Below are 21,146 nucleotides of genomic sequence, written 5' to 3' on the forward strand. Positions count from 1 at the left end.
ATCAAAAACTACGCTTAGATATATTTATGGTAGGAAATCTACAAAATATCTACATGGAACATGATCTTCACTTAACATCCTAATGATTTTTGGCATAAAAGAAAAATCAATATTTTTGACTCATTGCTACTTAAGACTGGTTTTGTGGTCCAAGGTCACATATACCAGCTGATTATATTAACACATATTTGATTTAATTAACATACATTACATCATGAGATATGAAAGCAACAAAACAATTAGTGCTTTGTAAATAAACGTTTACCAGCCTACAAGTTGTCAGAGAGGGCCAATCAAACCTCGCATACAATGTAAAAGGACGAGATAAGGCTCAATCTTAACACAGCTATAATGAGGAGGCATTAGCACTGCTATATAAAACATCACCACGGCCAAGTGAGTTTCAATAATATTCTTGTCAGTGTTTTATTAGAAACAAGTACCGTTGCTGTATCAGCTTATTTAGCTGTGTGTTTGCAGTACTGATAGCAGCCTTCCTGCACTTAGACCCCATATTGATAATGGCCCATTTTACTAGGCATCACTTGCATTGGTTGCATAATGGACAGTGATGCAGTGAGCCAAGAACTTTGCTTTATATGAGCTTGTTGTTTCAATCGACCTTCTCGAAGTCACGCTGCCAGGGCACATAATGAAAAAGTATCAGAAATAGCTGCAATTTATGTAAGGCTGGTAAAGCAGACTTGAACCCAAGGCTTACGCAGGCTTTTATATTCACATAAGCAATCGCATTTTTCCCTTGAGTCTGACCACCCACACTGTGATATTTCGGGCATAGAAAGTTCAAGGGATATTTGGCTCTCGATCCCACCGCCGTCCGTCCCCCACGCCCCCTCCTGCATAGCTGTCAGTGTCGCATCTAAAGGAAAGGACCGGTAGGTGAGTTTGTCAGATGCAAATATCGGCGCTGATCATTTGGGAGAAGGTTACAACACGGCGACAGGAGTTCTGTCAGGACGAGAGAAAGAGAAAGCAACAAAGATCGGGGGAGAGAAACCTCAGGAGGGGATTCGTAATTCCTCCTGATGCTTCCCAAGCTTCGCTTGACTCTAGACAGTCAAGCAGGCTGTGCCTCGCCGAGCGCTGGTGTTTCCTTTGGGGCCCCCCTCCCGGCTGAGGGGGGAGGTGGAGAATTGCAATCCCACCCCGTCAAAGTGCTCTCTCTTAAACACTCACGTACACACACACATGCAGCAACTCTCCACAGGAAAAGCTAGAGACAGAATGCGCAGCCCCTTCACAGCAGCTTTGGTGCGTCGTGGTGTCCAAATGGGATTCTGCTACACTTTGATAGTTGGTTAATTACTCATATGATACCACACAGATGTCTGGGGGCTCTAGCCGAATATTCGTCTCACTAACTCACTGACTGACTGACTGACGGGATCCTGGGGAAGGCAGACATTTAAGGAGCGGTAGGTGAAAAACCAGGAGGCATTTATAATTCATAAGTGTAGCAGTTTACGTGCCGTTAAGGATCCCTTTAGTGCCTAGCTGATGCTAAACTAAGATGCTACTTGAAGGGCTGTCTACTAAATAGTTCCTTGTGTACCAGGTGGTGGCAGGGACTTTGAACAGGAAACACATCTTGGCTCCGAAGTGTTCCTTTGCTGTCAAGATAATGAAAGGGGGTTTCAAATGATTCCAAACAAGATGAGAGTTGATTAACTTTTCTCACTTGTGATTCTCGTGTACGAATAGGCTACGCTGGTTATAGATTTAACTTTAATGTTTCTCTGTTATTTAAAAAATTAAGTCATTTTAAGGCTCTTCTCAGCATAATGATTAAAATGAAAACATGAAGCTCGGGGATATTGGAAAATGTGATAACACTATACAATAAGGTCCTATTAGTTAATGTTAGTTAACTAGCACATTTGTTACAGTATTTAACTTTGTTAACATCACAATCTTTCTTTTGTAATTCATGTTAGCTTTACAATAAAGTGCCATTAGTTAATGCACAGTAATGTTACTAACATGAACAAACAATGATACATTACAGTATTTAATCTTTGTTAATGTGAATGAAATTATTGAAAATGAAAGTTAATGAAAATACTGTTAACATTAAGATTAATAAATGCTAAAGTATTGTTCATTGTTATAGTTCACGTTAATTAAAGTAGTTAACTAAAGAACCTTATTGTATTGTTATCAGAAACATTAGTTGTATTAGTTGTATAATGTATTAACTAACATGAACAAACAATGAACAATACATTTATTACACTGTTTGTTCATCTTTTTTAATGTTAGTTAATTAAAATATAGCTGTTCATTGTTTGTTAGCTCACAGTGCATTAACTAATGTTAACAAATACAACTTGTGAATTTAATAATGCATTAGTAAATGCTGAAATTAACATTAACTAAGATTAATAAACACTGAAGTGTTCATTTTTAGTTCATGTTAACTAAAGTAGTTAACTAATGAACCTTATTGTAAATTGTTACCAGAAACATTAATGCATTAAAACTAATACAACAAACATGAACAAACAATGAATACATTACACTACTTATTCATCTTTGCTAATGTTAGAAATAGTTGTTCATTGTTTGTTCATTTTAGTTCACAGTGCATTAACTAATGTTAACAAATGCAACCTGTGAATTGAATAACACATTAGTAAATGCTGAAATTAACATTAACTAAGATGAATACTGAAGTATTGTTCACTCTTAGTTTATGTTAACTCAAGTAGTTAACTAATGAACCTAATTGTAAAGTGTTAAGAGAAATACTAACACACACAACTTTTAACATTAACACTTTTTTATTGTTAGTTCATGTCAACTTTCAAGTTAACAAATGGAACCCTATTCTTACCAAAAATGCATCGTATTGATTTAAAACCATGTAATTAGTGTTAAGCAGTGGTCTTTAAATTTCATAATACTAGAAAATGTCCTATTGTGAAATTCCAAGACATCTTTATTAACTTTGGGGAACTGCCCTTATGAATGCCAAATGTAAACCAGAGTGGGAATGCGTGTTGATGAAAGGGCGCATTTTAAAGATTACAAATGAATAAAAACAAAAGCTTGATGCTGTGCCACTAGCACCATGCCAGCACTGATGGGTACTTGCCGGGAATGACAGGAAAGGCAACGTCTCGTCCCCGTAGCGTGACAGTAACTCGTACTGGCACTCTCCATCTGTGCTCCTCCACTAAATCCCTTTTGAAGTTGTGATGAAGTTTTGCAGATCAAGTGTTATACTTTTAAGTAATTCTCTTTGATTTTGTTTTATTCTGAGGCCTGTGTCGTATTTTGTGTGCTGGAGCTGTGACAAAGTGAACTCCAGCTTGCTTTACGACTTGATGTGGTTTTGATGTCCTTTTGTTTCTTATCCCACAGCTGTGCTAAATAGCCGTAATCAGGCTCTTATCACCTCATCTGGAAATCAAAGAGCGAACTGTGTTCCGCAATGGGCATTACGACACTACAATTGTTTTTGCTAATGGCCGTCCTGGCCACTGTTGGAATATGTCACATTAATGGAACAGAGGAAGCCCTTCAAAACTCTACTGCCTCCAAAATCAATGTGCATAAAGGTCTCCAGCCCACCACCAGAAAGCCCCTTCTGGGTAACAACACCAGAGTGAGGATGCCTCCACCCTGCAAGGACCCCACTTCCATCAAGCTTTATTTTAAGTATATTAACACTATTATTTCCTGTGCCGTGTTTGTGGTGGGAATGGTGGGCAACGCCACCTTGCTAAGGATTATTTACCAAAACAAGTGTATGAGGAATGGACCCAACGCTCTCATCGCCAGCCTGGCTCTTGGAGACCTCATCTATATCACCATAGACATCCCTATCAATGTCTACAAGGTAGGCACAGATCTGTTCTTCATTATTTTCGATTGGTAGGAAGCATGACATCATGTTGTTCTCTTCACAAAGCAGACCAGCCTATAGAGTACAATACAAAAGAGAGTACTTAAGCGCAGGAAGGGAGAATAAGCTGGCAGAGGAAGTTGGGAGGGGGCTTAGATGCACAGGGTAGGGGCGTACAATTATAGACGGTCATCCAGAGTTTATCTCTAGGGCCGGCCTATTACGGTTACTGAGGTTTTTGTGATGAGTGCAGCCGGGATATGGCCTGATAAAATAAACAGGGGGGTTGAAGGGCCGTCATCCAAATGAACAGCCCTGTTCTGACTAGTGCTTCATCACTAGCCAAAGTCTCTTGTCTAATTCTCGGCTCATCGGTGAACACGGTACTTGACAGTGAACAGAGGTCTGTGTTAGTAGATGGGTCAATGATGTAACATTCTCTTCATTTATCCAAAAATAGACATACAATGATTTATATATACTTCTTCAATAAAAAGCATATTTTGAATTTCTGTATTAAAAATATGGTTTGAGGTATAAGTCAAACAATGTCAAGGTCATACAACGTTCCTGATATAATGAAGAAACCAGCCTCATTAAAAAAAAAGAAGGAAAAAAAAAAGAAAAAGAAAACTACTTAAATATGATGCAATCTAAAATATGACAGTGTTACTGCCATGTTATAAAAAAAAAAAAATCTAAGATTACAAGATTTTTTTGCAAGAAGTTATAATATTTTGAGAAAAAAGTAAAAATTCCCAGAATAAAGTCATAGCAATACGAGAATAAAGTTGAAATATTTTGAGAATAAAGTAAAAAAATTTTGAGAAAAAAAAAATCAAAATTACGAGAATAAAGTCAAAATTATTAAAGTCTGAATAATTAAGTCGAAATAACAAGAATAAAAATGAAATATTTTGAGAATAAAGTCAACATTTCGAGAATAAAGTTGAAATTATTAAAGTCTAAATAAAGTTGTAATCTTTTGAGAACAAAGTCAAAATAACGAGAATAAAGTTGTAATATTTCAAGAATAAAGTCAAAATATTTCGAGAATAAAGTCAAAATTATTGAAGTCGAAATAAAGTCGTACTATTTTGAGAAAAAAGTCAAAATTACGAGAATAAAGTCAAAAATATGAGAATAAAATGTAAATAATTTGAGAATAATGCTAAAATTACAAGAATAAAGTCGAAATATTTTGAGAAAAGTCAAAATTATAAGAATAAACTAAATATTTAGAAAATAAAGTCAAAATATTTCAAGAATAAAGTCAAAATATTTCAAGAATAAAGTGAAAATTACAATAAACTCTAAATATTTTGAGAATAAAGTCAAAATTATGAGAATAAACTCTAAATATTTTGAGAATAGTCAAAATTAAAAAAGAACAAAATAAAAATATTTCAATAATAAAGTCAAAATTAAAATAATAAACTTAAAATATTTAGAGAATAAAGTCAAAATTAAAAGAATAAAGTACAAGTATTTCAAGAATAAAGTCGAAATTTCAAGAATTAAGTCGAAATATTAAGAATGAAGTCGAAATATATCAAGAATAAAGTCAAAATATTTCAAGAATAAAGTCAAAATTACAATAAACTCTAAATATTTTGAGAATAAAGTCAAAATTACGAGAGTAAACTCGAAATATTTTGAGAATAAAGTCAAAATTAAAAAAGAACAAAATAAAAATATTTCAAGAATAAAGTCAAAATTACAGTAATAAACTTAAAATATTTTGAGAATAAAGTCAAAATTAAAAGAATAAAGTACAAATATTTCAAGAATAAAGTCGAAATATTTTGAGAATAAAGTCAAAATTATGAAAATATAGTCGGTATATTACAAGACTAATTAAAGTAGTAAACTTTTTTATTGTATTGCTATGACTTAATTTTGATTTTTTTTTCTTTTCTCAAAATATTACAACATTTATCTCGTTATCTTTTTAACATGGCATTAAATGTAGTCGTAATAAAAAGTCATATGGTGCAATTAAAAAAAACAAAAAAAAAACAAAAGTGGTCCAAACAAGCAGAAAAAACATAAAACAGGAAATTATATCCAAAAACTCAGGATAATTTTGCCTTATGATAATGCACAGTTAGTTCATATTGTAAAATATCATGTGGTGTAACCCCCCCAAAAGGTGTACAAAAATGTTATTATTTACTTTGAGTACTTTTTTTAATGTAATTTTATTAATTGTTTTGTTGATTATACTCTTTACATGATGGATACACCACATAACAGTTTGAGTTACACTGAAACTTTTCTCGAAAATGGTATAAAAGTATTTTTCCCCCCTAAGAGTGCATTTAGAAAAAACTTGTCAATGTTATAAAGATTTTTTTTTCTTTTCTTTATTTTGGAATTAGTTTAGCACTGAATTTTTTTCTTCCAATTTTCAGCATTCATAAAGTCATCTACTATGTTTTGCAAAATTCATTTTGAGGGACTTTTCAACAGGATATTGGGTGGATATATACATTAAGATAAACATACTCTTAAAGAGTATCAAGATCAGAGATCTCGAGTGCTGCTCTATTTGGACGGAAGGTGTCAATTAAAACCTCATATGAAAAAAACATCAGTGTTTTAAAATGGAACTGGGACATTTAGCATGTCTTTTTTTGTGACGCATGCACAGACTCGTGTTTACTCCAAACCACCGACATACATCAAATACACATGCAAACACGCTTCTCCAGCTGTGCCACTGATTAAACTCTGCAGTCCTCACAAACAGGGCCAGGACACACCCGTGAAGAGTTTCCTTTCTAAACCTGAGCATAATCCACACACTTTTCCTGTTTAACAAAAGGCAAGATCCTCTCAGAGAACCTTGTCAAGGCCACTTAAATGATGAGACTTTGTAGAAGTCCAAACCAACAACAAAAAACTTCTGATGACGCAAATGACATTACGAAAAGGGGTACACTTAAAAAAAAAAGGAGACAGGGGTTTTTTGTTTTCAACACCACTGGAGTCTCTCAAGGTGAAGACAAGCAAAAGTATACAATGACCAAAGAAGTGCCTGGGCTGATACACAAGCAACCATTGAAACGGCTCTGAAGCCATTCCATCAAGACAAGATGTGTGCCCTCAAGGCCAAAGACGGGAACAGAGAGTCACAGCAAAAAATCTGCTTCTTATTTAAGCAAATTCCAGAAATCTAGACTGCTTCAAATTAGGGTTAAACATCTCCATTTCTTGCCTTCTTTCTTTATAAGTACATGTCCAGACATACAGTAAATGCTTAGTATAAGTAAGAACATGTTGCTCATCCACATTTAATTCATCCTAATGCACTGTATTCGACTAGAGTGAACGATTAGCTAAAGAATAATAGTCATGAACGATTCTATTTTTCTTGCAGCTGCTTCTCACAAAATGGCCATTTGATGACAGCTCATTTGGACTCTTCCTGTGTAAACTGGTGCCTTTCCTCCAGAAAGCGTCTGTTGGGATTACAGTGCTCAATCTGTGTGCTTTGAGTGTGGACAGGTAAATCACAGCTTCACTACTTTGACGTCAAAGTGTACATATATTGTTAAAAATGGCTGACATATTGTATAATTATGTATATAATAAAAAAAAAAGTGGTTTTTGACAGACACGTTTCAGGTCTGAGTTAGGTGTGTTTGATTAGTGAGACATTGAAATTGGGAGCTGCACAGGAACGGGGTTGGGAACTACTAAAACCAAACCAAACAAAAATGAAAACAAAAGCAAAGCAAACACCTCTATATAGATTTTTGCAAAACTGTAATTATATGTGTTAATTGCTGCATTTTTATTAAGCTGCATGAGGTATGTATTGCGGCTGTTCAGAATTCAAATATCTGGGAAGTGTCCCAAAAGTTTAATGCTCTATCATGTTGGAAATATCCCCTACATCAAACCCTAAACCTACCCGATAGTGTTAACAATATATGCAAAAGTGCATTTGTTGATGCAGCAGTGCTATTTTAACTTCCTTATGCAGATTTGAGCTGTTTTGTCGAACCCACAAAGCGTAAAAAATATGGACGTAGTGTCCGTGATGTCACCCGTAGGTTTCTGAAGAGCAATTTTGAAGCTCATAGTGGGCGGGATTTGGCCGTCGCCACAGAAACAGAGAGCCATGCGTCATAATCTGAAGGCCATGCCCACCTGGGGGGGAAACAAACAAAGACTATAGAATAGCCAAGACACGTCACTCGTATAGTTTTGAATGGGGAAAAATTCAACGCTCATTACGGCCTCGAAGCCCCGCCTTCTTAGTGAAAGAGCCAATCGTTGATTAGTAAAGTCAGCGCGTCACTGCAGCTGCCATTAGAAGTCCCGGTTGTTATAGAAACAATCGGCGCTCTAAGACGTGCGCTCAGTACTGCGCATACGCACTGGCTCATTTAGCCAGAAAAATAAGCGTTTTTTTAACGCTATTGGAGCACAAGGAACCATATTTATGAGGCTGTTCTTGTTGGATTTCTTTGGAGATTTAAAATATGAAATTTAATCCTAAGCTTGGTGAAGAGTTTTGGAGAATTTGATGTTTCCCCATTCAAAGAGATAGGAGCTGCACTTGCATGGCCGAGAGACGTTTCAAAGATGGCCGCCGAGTGACATGACTTGCCTTAAAGGGACTTTGAAACAAACCAACACTCTCCATTGACTTTGTATTGTGGGAAGCTGCCTCCTTGTCATTTCTGACTTATAACCAAAAAACAGAACAATGTCTAAAAGCTGCTATGTGACAAGGTGTACAGTAAACAAGCTAAAAAACACAGAACTACATTTTTATAAGCTGTCGACCTAAAAAAAACAAGTGTTTAATAACACAAAAGTAGAGCGAAACGTGTCTTATTACTCTGAGAACCACGCCCGCTGGAGGGAAATTTAACGGCGACAGTAAACATTCATTATTTAACCAGGTCAACGGATTATTTCACCACCCTGAAAGGAGGAGATATATTGAGAAACTAAATTTTATTGGTCTATGTCTGAGCACCCTTTTCCTTACCTTTCTATTGTTGGAGAAATGGCCCAACGTGAAAAACCCTGACATCTACAACTATTTGTGTCCTTAAACACTTGTTTTTTTGGGTCGACAGCTTATAAAAACGTAGTTATGTGTTTTTTTAGCTTGTTTACTGTACACCTTGTCTCATAGCAGCTTTTAGACATTGTTCTGTTTTTTGTTTGTAAGTCAGAAATGACAAGGAGTCCGCTTACCACAATGCAAAGTCAATGGAGAGCGTTGGATTGTTTTCTCCCCCTGTGTGGGTGTGGCCTAAATGCGCTCTGTCTCTATCTTGGAATCACGTCATCATGCGTCACTCCCGGATAATCGAAAATGGGCAAGGAGGCTGGACATGGGTGGAGCTGGTTGCTGAAACCACGTCCGCCTAGCGCGACAGTGGTGATAGCAGCAGCAATACCCCCATCACTCAAGTAGCCATGTCCTTAATGATGCAGAACTTAAAGGCTTAATATAACTTATATGGATGAGTTATAAAAAAAGCACCCCCCTCACAGACATGAGGGGCGAAATTAGCTACATAGACCAAAACCATAGCCTAGAAATCTAGACGCACCCTAGCGGCAGCAAAAATTATTTTGCAGCCAGGTGGGTCTAGACACTCTCAATAGACCTTCTAGCTGCAAAAACCCAAATTGGGTCAGGCCAATCACAACGCGTATAGAGTAGGCGGGGCGGGCTTAACATATGACGACAGAGTTGCGACGGCTGCCACTTGAAAAGCAAAGAATGGCGGCTGCAGCTGTCGAACAGCGGTCTTTCGAATCGGCTTTGGCCGCGACTCTGGAGGACTTGGAGTTAAGTTTTTCTTTAAGAAACGAGCAAAGAACGGCACTTAAGTCATTTTTAAAAAAGGAAGATGTGTTTGGAGTTTTGCCGACTGGATACGGAAAAAGCTTAGACTACGTCACCTTCTTCGTTGCTCTGATTGGTTGAAGCGCTATCCTATTGCGTGCATAGGGATTTTGAGAGACAACCGTTTATCCCGCCCCTCGGAGTAAGCCGCGTCTATGGAGAGTTTCCAGACTAAACATCTTGATGCAAGTCTGGCTCGCCAGGCTACCAAAACCACATTGTGTACCAGGCTGTAAACATATTTTTTTTCTGCTGTAAAGTTGGGCATTTTAACATGGGACGTCTATGGGATTGACTCCCTTTTGCAGCCAGTCACTAGCGGCCAGTGGATGAATTGCAGTTTGAGTCACTTCCATGTTGGTTTCAATAAGAGAGTAGGAAGTTGCCGCTTGGTCGAACCATAGTTTCACGGAGTTCGCACCGGAGCTCAAGTACAACGCCATATTGCGTGAGCTACCGAGGAAACGTACTGAATTACAAAATTTATGCATATAAAGCTGTATATGTGATGAGAACGTTCAAAAGTATCTGTTCACGCAGGATATTAAAATTGTTTTAAAGTCATAACATAATATTCTGCAAGCAATTGTGTGAAAATTAGGCTTTATTAATCCAAACTCTACCTGTAAAAAGGAAATTAAAGTTTTCTGAGTTCTACTGTCTCTAATGTTCAACTGGAAACTGCAGTGACTTGTATGCTACAAATAGGTACGTTTTTTTTTTTTCAGTTTTTCAGTAATGCATATAGAGGCACATATTTCCAATAAGCCTATGTTGGTTTTGCTACTCTGAAGCTAGTTTCGAAAACGTTTTACCTTTTCTAATTTACTATCATTGTCAGACGTTTTCTTCAGATGGAGTTTTCTCCAGAAACTCGTATATAATCTAATAAAGCTTGTAAACCCTTTGCCTTCAAAACCTTCTCTAGTTTGACCTTTAATCTTTGGGTCCCAGTGAGGTTCAGGTTCAGATTTCACTGTTGAGGTCTTAAGGTCGGGGATAGACAAAGGTCAGAAGCTGAGTTTAAGGTTTTAGACCACGTCACGTTTTAATCTTTCACTTCTACGTTTTGATTTAGTCATTTTAATACAAAAAAAGTATACTTTACAATAGTCTTTAATAGACTATTTAATAGACTATCTTTAACAAGTCTCTTTAATTTAACTTTACAAGTCTCAATGATTCTAACTTAATGCTAAGTAATGTGGAATCCATCTGCAATGGCATTAATTTTCATCTTGGCTCTTGGTAAACCTCTTGGTTTATTTATTATTTTTTTAATTAAGTCTTGTAAGCTGTATTTCCTGTATCATCTTGATCAGGGTGGTTTCCATCAAAACCATCTCAGGAAACATTAGTGCATTTGCTTGTGGTTTAGAGGAAAAGGCGGGACGTTAGCTTGTCAAGTTTTTGAATGATTCAGGGCACTTCCTCCAGTTTATAAGGTCAGCTCTAATGGGCACCTCTCATTAGAAAGTATTTTCCTCATCAGGATGCAGAAGCCACCTGCCCACCTCAGTTTAATCACTACCATAAAGAAGAAGGACAAATGGCTATTATCTTGTCGTACGATTATACAATAAAACTAAGCTAAAACATTATCCTTTGGCCAATTTATGATAGTGTGAAATTACCTTTTGACAATTTACCTCAACATAATTTGAGCTCCTTCTAAAATACTAAAAAGACAATATTATATCTTTTTATTCTTGCAGACAGAATTATTTATTTATTTATTTAAAAGACGTTTCATTGTCATCCAGCACTATAAAAGCAAATCCAAGCCACAAATGCCTAGCAGCTTGTCGCAATTTTTAAAGAATGAATCACTTGAATCAAACGTTTGGCCTTCATTTCACAACAGCACAGCCGCTTTCAATTAGTTCCTGAATCATGCCGAGGAAATGTTCAGCACATCTCGTCCGATTAGTGTTTCCCATGTTGCGTGAGCTTATATATCATGTCTTTCTCAACCCGAATGTTGGCAAAGTGGATACATCGCCACTTAGTGAAATATAAATGCCCTATTGTTGTTAAACAGGAATATTCAAATGGGTCATAATATATATATATATACTTACGTATCCAATCTTGATGCACCGTTTTACAGAAAAACCCACAAGAGAAAAGATATTAATGAAACAAACAAGCAAACATGACTTTGAGCAAAGGGAAACAAGCAGCCAGGCAAACCAGTGACTTTACCCAAACAAACAGCTGAAGTATATCTGTGAGCATTTTCGTAATATGAATATTAAAATACAAAGCAGTCTTTTCATTAATCTTAGATCAACCTTTGTAGCTACAAACCAGTAGCTGATGGTTGCCACAGCTGCACAGCGATATTTTTACAAAAGCTTTCCCACGCGATAGGAATCTGATCAGTCAAGCTTTGCAGGTGTTGTCGTAAAAAAATTGTTTAGTGCACATGAAGTGGATCTTCAACGATATGTCTCGGTTTTGAAATGTTGAAATCGTCTGAGAGTTTTGTTAACGCTTGTACCTTTTGTGGCTCAGGTACAGGGCTGTAGCGTCCTGGAGCAGAGTGCAGGGGGTCGGCATTCCCCTCTTTACCGCAATTGAGATCTTCTCCATCTGGGTCCTGTCCATCATCTTGGCTGTGCCAGAGGCTGTGGTCTTCAACATGGTCACCTTTACCTACAACAACCAAACCATCCGCACATGCATGCTCAAGCCTGAAACTAACTTCATGATGGTACGCTTTAACCGGATGGATGTCATGCAGACGTCTTTTCCCCTCATTCACATAAACACTCAAACACTTTGTAATAACCAGTGCATCCTGTCCGGTTGACCCTGAACAGGATGCTGTGCACTTTTACAAACTTTGATCCTGTGAAAAACAACATTTTGCATAAATAACAGACAATACAGTGGGATAAGAGTACACTCTTTGAGTTTTCTTCAGTTTCCCCATGCAGGCGATATCTGGAGATTTCTTTCCGTTTGTTTGGTCCAAGGAAGTAAATTGATAGCAGACCATGAGTGCAATTACAAGCTGATGTATCTCTCTCAAGCAGAGCCATATGTGTAGATGAGAAACAGAGTTCATTCTCTCATATAAACCCTGCCATTGATCACAGAAACAATAGATAATTCAGACGAGACTCAAAACAGCACAATTCAATTATAAAAATTAAATTAGCACTGTGTTCAGTTCACTTTGTGTACCTTTTTAGGCGAAACAGCTAGGGATAATGCAAGGTCGGCTAATAATTATCACAAAACAAACCCAGCAGGGCGATCAGGATGTGACACAAAAAGAGTTTCCTGTTTAAAAAAGTAGTTTCCACTACTTTCATGGACTATTTTGTTAACATACACCACAGTTCAAAAGTTTACTGACCTCAGCTAAAATTCTTCACACAGTAGTGTATAACATATTTAGCTAGAATTCAATCTCTTTATGGTTATCATCTCTTTATTTTTCTTACCGGGTCATTGATCTTCTGGCTTCTAAACACCCATCAAAGATCTAAGCTCATCTAAGGCCATTTTTGCTACTTTTACCACTGCAAATTAACAATTTGAAAGAGGTCATGAACTGACAAATCAAAATACTCTTGATCCTTTGACATATAAGAGGTTATTGTAAAAAAAATCCTGTTAGTTTCATAACTCAAAACTCCAAAAAAAAAAAAAAAGCCAATCTGCCAAATGTGCCACATAATGACGCAATAGTGTGGCTAAACACTGCCTCCACAGAAGACGATCAACGCATGCATGCTGCAACATCACTTCCTGTTTAGCTCCACCCACCAATTTGGGCATTTAGTGTAATTAATGAGAAGCAAACGCAGGTCTACCCAGAAACTAAATAAAGATGGTTTCAAAGACACTGTACAGTGCCAAGTTGTGGAAAAACAAAGTCTTTGCATTTCCTTTCCTCTGATTCCAACATTAGGAAAGAGTGGATGAACTTTAATTTTAAGGACGTGCCAGACCGCGTCAATAAGAACTTGATCCTTTGTTAACATTTTACTGTGGATTCGTTTACAAACAAGCCACAATTTGACACAATTTTAAAAAAGATTGAAACTAAAAGATGTTGCTGTGGGACTGTATTGAATCTGACTGCAATGTGAGTAGTGTGAGTAACTGTTTTTATTATGTGGTCACAACTGCTTTGTCTGTTATTCCAGATTGTTTGATATGTATTAAGTATTTATGCATTTTTAACCTAAATCACAGCAGCGTCCATCTATGAAGAATGTAGGCTGTCAAACATACACAACTATTAGCCAGTCATAGCAGTGGGCGTTTACTTCCAAGTCTACAATCCACCATATCTATTCAAACAGAGCATTATGATGAATGGGGTGAAAATAGTACAGGAAATAGCCTATTACTTTTAAATTATAATATGTTTGATGTAAAAATCTTGATAACATTATAATAAAACTGATATTTAAAAAAATGGTATTATCATATAAAAAGGATTTAAAAAGTGTATATGTGTTTTATCTCCTCTCAGTTCTATGTAAATTGGAAAGACTGGTGGTTATTTGGCTTCTACTTCTGCGTGCCATTGGCCTGCACAGCTATTTTCTACACCCTCATGACATGTGAAATGCTCAACCGCAGAAATGGAGGCCTTCGGATCGTCCTCAGTGAGCACCTTAAACAGGTAAGAAGTTGTTCTCAAATCTAATGATTTGACAAAAAACACACAATAGTTACTGAACAGGAAAAGTTTCTGCATTTAGAATGTCTTCATGAACACTTAGATGATATCATAATATTCTTTTTAGCCTGCCCTATATGCACTATTGTGGTGAAGCGTTTGAAAGCTATAGCTGAGTTTTAATATGTATGAGAGTATACTATATAACAGTGAATACTGCTGTTCTAATGGCTTGTTTATGCTCTGCAGCGGCGTGAAGTGGCTAAAGCAGTCTTCTGTTTAGTGCTGATCTTCGCTCTTTGCTGGTTCCCTCTTCATCTCAGTAGACTGTTGAAGAAAATGGTTTATTATCCAAATGATGAAAGACGTTGCGACCTACTGAAGTGAGTGAGCCTTTGCCAATTTTGACTCTTAACGGTAGACTGGTTTATTTTATATCTTACATACTTGTACTGCTTGTGCAAAAGGTATCTTTTTCCAACCTAAAAGTTATAGTTTGTACTCTAAAGTGTTTATACAGTTGAGCTCATAAGTTTACATACCCCTTGGAGACTAAGATTTGTACCATTTCAAAAAATAAATAAATTATATTAAAGAAAAAGCTAAATAAGAAAACTAAACGGGTGTTCAAACTTTCAGCTTCCTGTTGATCATGGATTATTTTGGCATTAACTTGGCTACTGTGAACTCCTGCATCAACCCCATCATCCTCTACTTTGTGAGCAAGAAGTTTAAGAACTGCTTTAAGGTGAGTTTAAAACTTGCTTCCTTTATTAAACTGTCATTGTAAACAGACCCATGCAGAACAACCGTTACTGAATGTATTTCCTTGCGTTTTCGCAAAATCTGAAAATGGCCACAACAGAACAACCCATCAGCAAATTGTGCTTGATTTACAGAGACAGATGTTTAGGGTACTGTGAGTCATTCTCAGATAGAGATAAGCCATGCCCGGTTCTGGATGTCTTCTTACTGAGCGCAGTTTACCGACAATGATGTCAGACCCTAAGTGGGCTCCTTCTGAGTAATGAGGATGATCCCAAAGATACAGAGCAAGCTCAAGTGTTTGTGAGATGAAGCAAAACAACAACAACTCAAAGTTCACAGACCTAAATACAAGCAAACTGATGATTTGCGCTAGAGATGGTATGGGTCCAAGAGAAATATTCAAAGCTGATTTACTATGGGCCAAACTTGGTGCTGCAGATAAGAAATACTGATCCGTATAAATGCATTCACCTCTAATACAATATAGTGTGCATTACTTAAAATTCCAAAAAAGCTTATTGGAAAAATGTCCTGGTGGCAACGTTTTTTGTAAAATAATAAATTGGAGTGCTTGCATGTTTTACAGAACTTGAGTGGTGCTAAAAATCATGTTCAAGTATGTCTTTAATACAGATGAATGTAAATCTATCAGTGTTTTATTCAGTTGGCTGTTCTATCATCACAGCACTTTGAAAATTAAATGTCCAGTGGGTGGCGCTAAAAGATTAATGGTTTATTGTGTTTGAAAATAAAATACCACCTACCCTAAACCTATCAGCAATAACAAAAGCAAAAGTTAGATAAAAACACATCTGCTGAGGCATTCTGAATCACAAATGCAATGCTGTACCAGGTGAGCTATCAAGCAAGTTTACTATGCCAGAAAAGGCCTACATATGGAGCTGGTTATGTAATACAACATCAAAATATATTAGTTTGCAAATCTAGTAAATAGGTTTTAGGGTCATAAAATCTACCTGATCTTATGACGAAAACCTATCTGTGGGAACTTTTTCACAAGATGCGAAATTTGTACTAATAAGTACATATCACTGAAGTTTCCAACAGAAATGAACACTAGAGGCAGTGGCGCATTCCACATATTAAACCCATTTACAAACCATAATAAAGCATAATGCTATTGAGAATTCACAAACGCTACGATTCAATTAAATATATATTTAAATATATATGCTATTTCATCAGATTTGTAAGGTAAATCATTTATAAACCTACACAAACACAGGAGAATACATAATTATGTTTCTCAATATGCTAAGTGTTCATCGCAATTTCAAGATAAAAGTTTAAAACCTCGCTCTGAGTTTTGATGTCCACATTTTCAATAAAAACAGTGGCTGCAGCAAATAAATGGCCAGATATTAAAGATTAAGTGGAGATTTGAATTAAATGTTTGTTGAGTCAATATTAAACAAGGTAAGTAAGGTCGTTGGCACCCTCTGCAGTCATTTGTTATTATTCATATAATATATAAATTCATGTATATATGTCATATTGTTAATGTAGGTAAATTTTATTATTACAAATCGATTACTCGATTAATCGTCAAAATAATAAACAGATTACTCGATTACCAAAATAATCGTTAGTGACAGCCCTTGTACCATATGTACGTTCATCTGTTCCAGGGGAAAAAAACAAAACAAACAAACACTCTTTTAGCACCACTCAGTGGAAATTTTACATTGAATATGTCACAAAACGTAGATGGCAGTATTTCGCATCTTGCAAAAAAAGTTTGAAATGTTTTCATCATGAGATCAGGTTGCATAAAATAGCATTGTGAAAGGCACCATGCAAAAATAAGCCTTTAATCCTTAAAGAAAACCCCGGTTTTTAAGACTTACATGGCATAATATAACACAAATGATGTCTCTTACTGAAATATATAGTAGAAAACCCATAAAAGATTTGTTATTTTAAAAATCCATATAGTTGTATACAAATTTTAGATTATAGGGGGCGCCATTACTTAGATGACATGAAATGGTTGCATTGTAGCTAATGGTGCTACATGTTGCTATTTTTACCTCAACACAACTTGGAAAATGAAATACTGATACAATGACCACAGTTACTGAAAGAGCCATACCATTGATTTTTCCCCACAAGGAATCTAAACGCCCCCGGATATTGAGTGAAATCGATGCTGAGAACCTCCTTCGGTAGCTGTGGCGTCATGACAAGCATCTGCATGTTTACATCCTGCCAGGATGGCATCTAGCGTTTCTTGTCTCTGCCGTTTGTAAGCTCTTTTAGTAGCTGTGGTCTACTAAAAGCCTCATAGGCATCAGGGCTAAAGTGGAGAAAACAAAGACGCAGGTCTTTAGAAAGTTTTATTCGTCCACAGGCATCTTCCCATTACTTTTTATTACTCTTCTTATTACTAGGAAATCACTTGCATCGCATTTCTTGTTGCCTTTCGACTGAAAATTACAACCAAAAGCCACACAATGTGGCACTGTAGCAGTATTTTATAGCAACAAAAGGCAAAAATGAAACAGTTAGTCCTAAAACAGTAGCCTTAAAATAATGGCGCCCCGCAAAGTTCAGATGAAAAGGTGTTTTATTGTTTTTAGTGTTCATTTCAGTTGGAAACTGCAGTGAATTGTTTGTATAAGTACAATTTTGAACAATCATGTTTTTCCAATGAGCCTATGTTGGTACAATCATATAATTTTTCTTTGTTCTTCATCATTATTTCAGTCCTGCTTGTGCTGTTGGTGTTACACCAAGAACCAGGTGTCCAGCTCAGGCCCAATGAACGGCACCAGCATTCAGTGCAAAAACCATGAGCCTGGCAACCTCAATACCGACAAGAGCCTCCGCAAATACAGCGACTGAGAGGTGAAGGACTCACTCCACTCAGTCTACATGCTTTAAAAGCATATTAAAACGGACATCATCCAATGATCCAACGTCAAACTTTGAGGTGGAAAACATTGTTACCATTCATATGAAACTAAAGTTCCTGTGTTCGGCACAGTATCAGGCTGTTTTTATATATAGCTTCAGCCCAGACAATGGATCTGATATATTTCAAGTCTCCCGTAGACCTACAGCAGCTGTTCCCAGACTTTCAGAGGGCTGTTTTGTTGTGTGAGAAGTTGTGGGAGTGAAGGCCAAACAGGCCAGCAACAGGATGGAATTGAACCTAACAGCTACAAATTAACCCCCATAAGGAGTTTGACATGTTTTCCTTTTGTAAATGCTACACACTGAACATGCTCTGGATCGTCACTGTCCGACGTGAACGGAAGTTGCTGAACGAAAGAGTGAAGTGGCGAGGGTCAGTCTGTGTTTTCTGTGTTCCTTCCTATAAGCTTTGCCAAAGAAACTCCCAGCATGCTGCTGAGGAGGCAGCCTATCCTTCAAATTCAGTGTCTGGTTGTTATTGACAGCACACTGAATGTAGTTATGCAAGTTTAAGCAAGGCTAGTTTGTAAAACAGGAACTTTCAGGTTGCCTCAATCTGTATTTAGTTGTTAAGTGAATCATATCGTGCGCTGGACGTCACCTCTGGTTTTTTAGTGGGGTAGGAAGATAACGAAGATATGCTTTTGCGTTTAAATGCCAATTTTAAGTTTATTATGTATATGCTTGTTTAAGATGAAAATGTAAGATCAGACTTAAATTAAAAATCAAAACATGAACCTAACACAGCAAATGTGAAATGAACCAGCTGGATTCAGTTCCAGCAATAAGGAGGCAAATTAAACTTTGACCTTGCTGGGACTTAAGAGTAATTTCTAGGAATGTATCCAACTGCAACAAATGCTGTGTTATAGTGTAAAGAAAAAAAAAGAGCATAAGGGAGCGCGGGAAAAGGGGCCTTTCTGTAATCAAAACAAAACGCCCAAGAGATACAAACATATCTTTGCTTTTTTTTTTCTTTTGACACTGTGAATTTTCTGTGAAGAGAACATATACATGCTATTAACCTTGCATATGTTAATATTATTACTATTTAATGGTCTCAGTATTTGTATATCATTTGTATTTTACGTTGAAATATTTCTTTTTGTACTGCTCAAAAGTTTGGGGTCAGTAAGATTTTTAAGATTTAAATTAATATTTTTCTTCAGGAACTGATCAAAACAAACAGCAAAGGCATTCATAACGTTACAAAAGATTTCCATTTCAAATAAATTATGAACTTTAAAATATTATCTGAAATGGTAATAATATTTTACAAAATTACTAATATTTTTGATCTAATGAATCCAGTTTTTTCTAAAACAAGCTACAAAAATCCTACAGGCCCCAAATGTTTGAACGACACAGACTTTTCAGAAATCCGTTTTCTTCATAATGTAATTTGAAACTAATATAAATGACATTATACACAATCTGACGGAGACCTACATGGGTCTTGTTATTTGGCTTGTTGGTGAATATAAAAAAAGGTCATTTTTGTAGTGCAATCTAAAATCACAGATTATATGCTACATATGGTCTTCAATACCACCACTGAGTGAGGACTGTTGCACATTTATTATATATGTATAAAATAAAAGAAAAAAAATCACAACCTCTGTTTACTCTATATGCTATGCAGATTATAGATTATTTTATATATTATAAATGACTGGTTAAAACACATTTCTTCTCATGTTATAACATCAGTTCAATTTTCTAGATAAGATGCTAGTTATTTTTAAGATTATTGGACCAGACTATTGATTCTACCACTTAAGGCAATGTTAACTTATCTCTAAGTGTAATGAGGGTTCAGTGTTAAAAGAAGAAGGTGCCTTGTGACAGCTGTCTGTTTTTGGCCTGGGAAGAAGCTCCAGTTTGGGAGTGATTTGTGATGTACTTTGACCCACCAGGCAACACGCCCCCGTCGGGTCATCTGTGTCGGCCCAGAGGATGCGAACCGGGCACACTCAAAGATTAGATGTAAACTGTGGAGCTTATACCATCATCTGTCTGCAATGTCAGTTTAGCAAGTGTTTATTTGGACAAAAGTACTCTATCAGTCTGATAATGGTTTAAACAAATAAATGTGTTTTTTATTTGCCTGTGTGGATTTTTCAAAGTAAATAAAGAAGTGTATATAATGGAGATGATGCTTGTTTATAAGCACAATAGACAGATTGTTGGTCTGGTCTCAGATATGATTCCTCTGCAAGAGAACATTATTTGTTTAATCCAGAATTACATGCGCTAACAGTTACAAATTTCTATTATTTATAATGCTAATCTTTTTTTGACTGATGTAACATTGCAACACAATGTTCTAAGCTGAATATAAACCTACTCCACCAGCCAAAACAAGCACGGACTTAATAATTTACAATAAAAATGTCTTTTTGTTTGTTTTAAGACATTCTTTATCACACATGGAATTAGATATTGAATTTAGAGGACTGAGACAAGTCTGTTTTAAGATTATTGCCAAATTATTGAGAATGTGAAAATATATGACTTATCCAAGGTTTGAGATACTCTTTCTCATGCTTATGAAACTGCCTTCAGGGAGACGAAAGAATGGTTTTAGGTCCGAGGAATTTGGTGGGAACCTCTGAGCTTGCCAAGGAAGAAGCAAATGAAGCTCAAAGGCAAAAAAAAAAAAAAAAAACTATAAAAGCTGATGTGTCAAACGTTTCATTCAATATGGAAGGATGAAAAAAACAGGTTGTGTGTGCTTTTTTGTGCAAGGAACAATTTAAAAAAATTATTTGCTAAAAATCCTCCTTATACCTCAGGATTTACTCTTTAAAAAGTGCAGTAATACAATATACAATGTCTTGCGAAAGTATTCATAACCCTTCTTTTTTCACGTTTTGTTATGTTGCTGCCTTATGTTAAACTGTTTCAAATGACCTTTTTTTCCACATCAACCTACACTCCATGCACCATAATGACAAAGCATAAACAAAATTGTCCAGAAAACTCCATAAATGTATTTTAAAAAGTGAAATAAGTACATTGCATGAGTATTCATACCCTTAGTTGAA

General features: G+C 36.3%; 1 protein-coding gene across 1 annotated transcript; it reads left to right on the top strand.

Moving 5' to 3' along the window:
* Positions 1 to 1,205: 1,205 nt before the first annotated feature.
* On the top strand, positions 1,206 to 20,252 carry ednraa (endothelin receptor type Aa). The gene is made up of 8 exons (XM_073842428.1): positions 1,206 to 1,436; positions 3,385 to 3,862; positions 7,251 to 7,378; positions 12,267 to 12,465; positions 14,245 to 14,397; positions 14,644 to 14,777; positions 15,034 to 15,142; positions 17,890 to 20,252. The coding sequence occupies exons 2-8, from the start codon at positions 3,455 to 3,457 to the stop codon at positions 18,025 to 18,027; spliced, it is 1,269 nt and encodes a 422-aa protein (XP_073698529.1). The 5' UTR covers positions 1,206 to 1,436; positions 3,385 to 3,454; the 3' UTR covers positions 18,028 to 20,252.
* Positions 20,253 to 21,146: the final 894 nt, after the last annotated feature.

This window comes from Garra rufa, chromosome 6 (assembly GCF_049309525.1).
Source record: "Garra rufa chromosome 6, GarRuf1.0, whole genome shotgun sequence".
Classification (NCBI taxonomy): domain Eukaryota; kingdom Metazoa; phylum Chordata; class Actinopteri; order Cypriniformes; family Cyprinidae; genus Garra; species Garra rufa.

Coding starts and splice junctions, on each gene's coding strand:
- ednraa (XM_073842428.1), top strand. CDS start 3,455: ATGGGCATTACGACACTACAATTGTTTTTGCTAATGGCCGTCCTGGCC. Junction 12,466..14,244: donor CTGAAACTAACTTCATGATG/GTACGCTTTAAC, acceptor ATCTCCTCTCAG/TTCTATGTAAATTGGAAAGA. Junction 14,398..14,643: donor TCAGTGAGCACCTTAAACAG/GTAAGAAGTTGT, acceptor TATGCTCTGCAG/CGGCGTGAAGTGGCTAAAGC.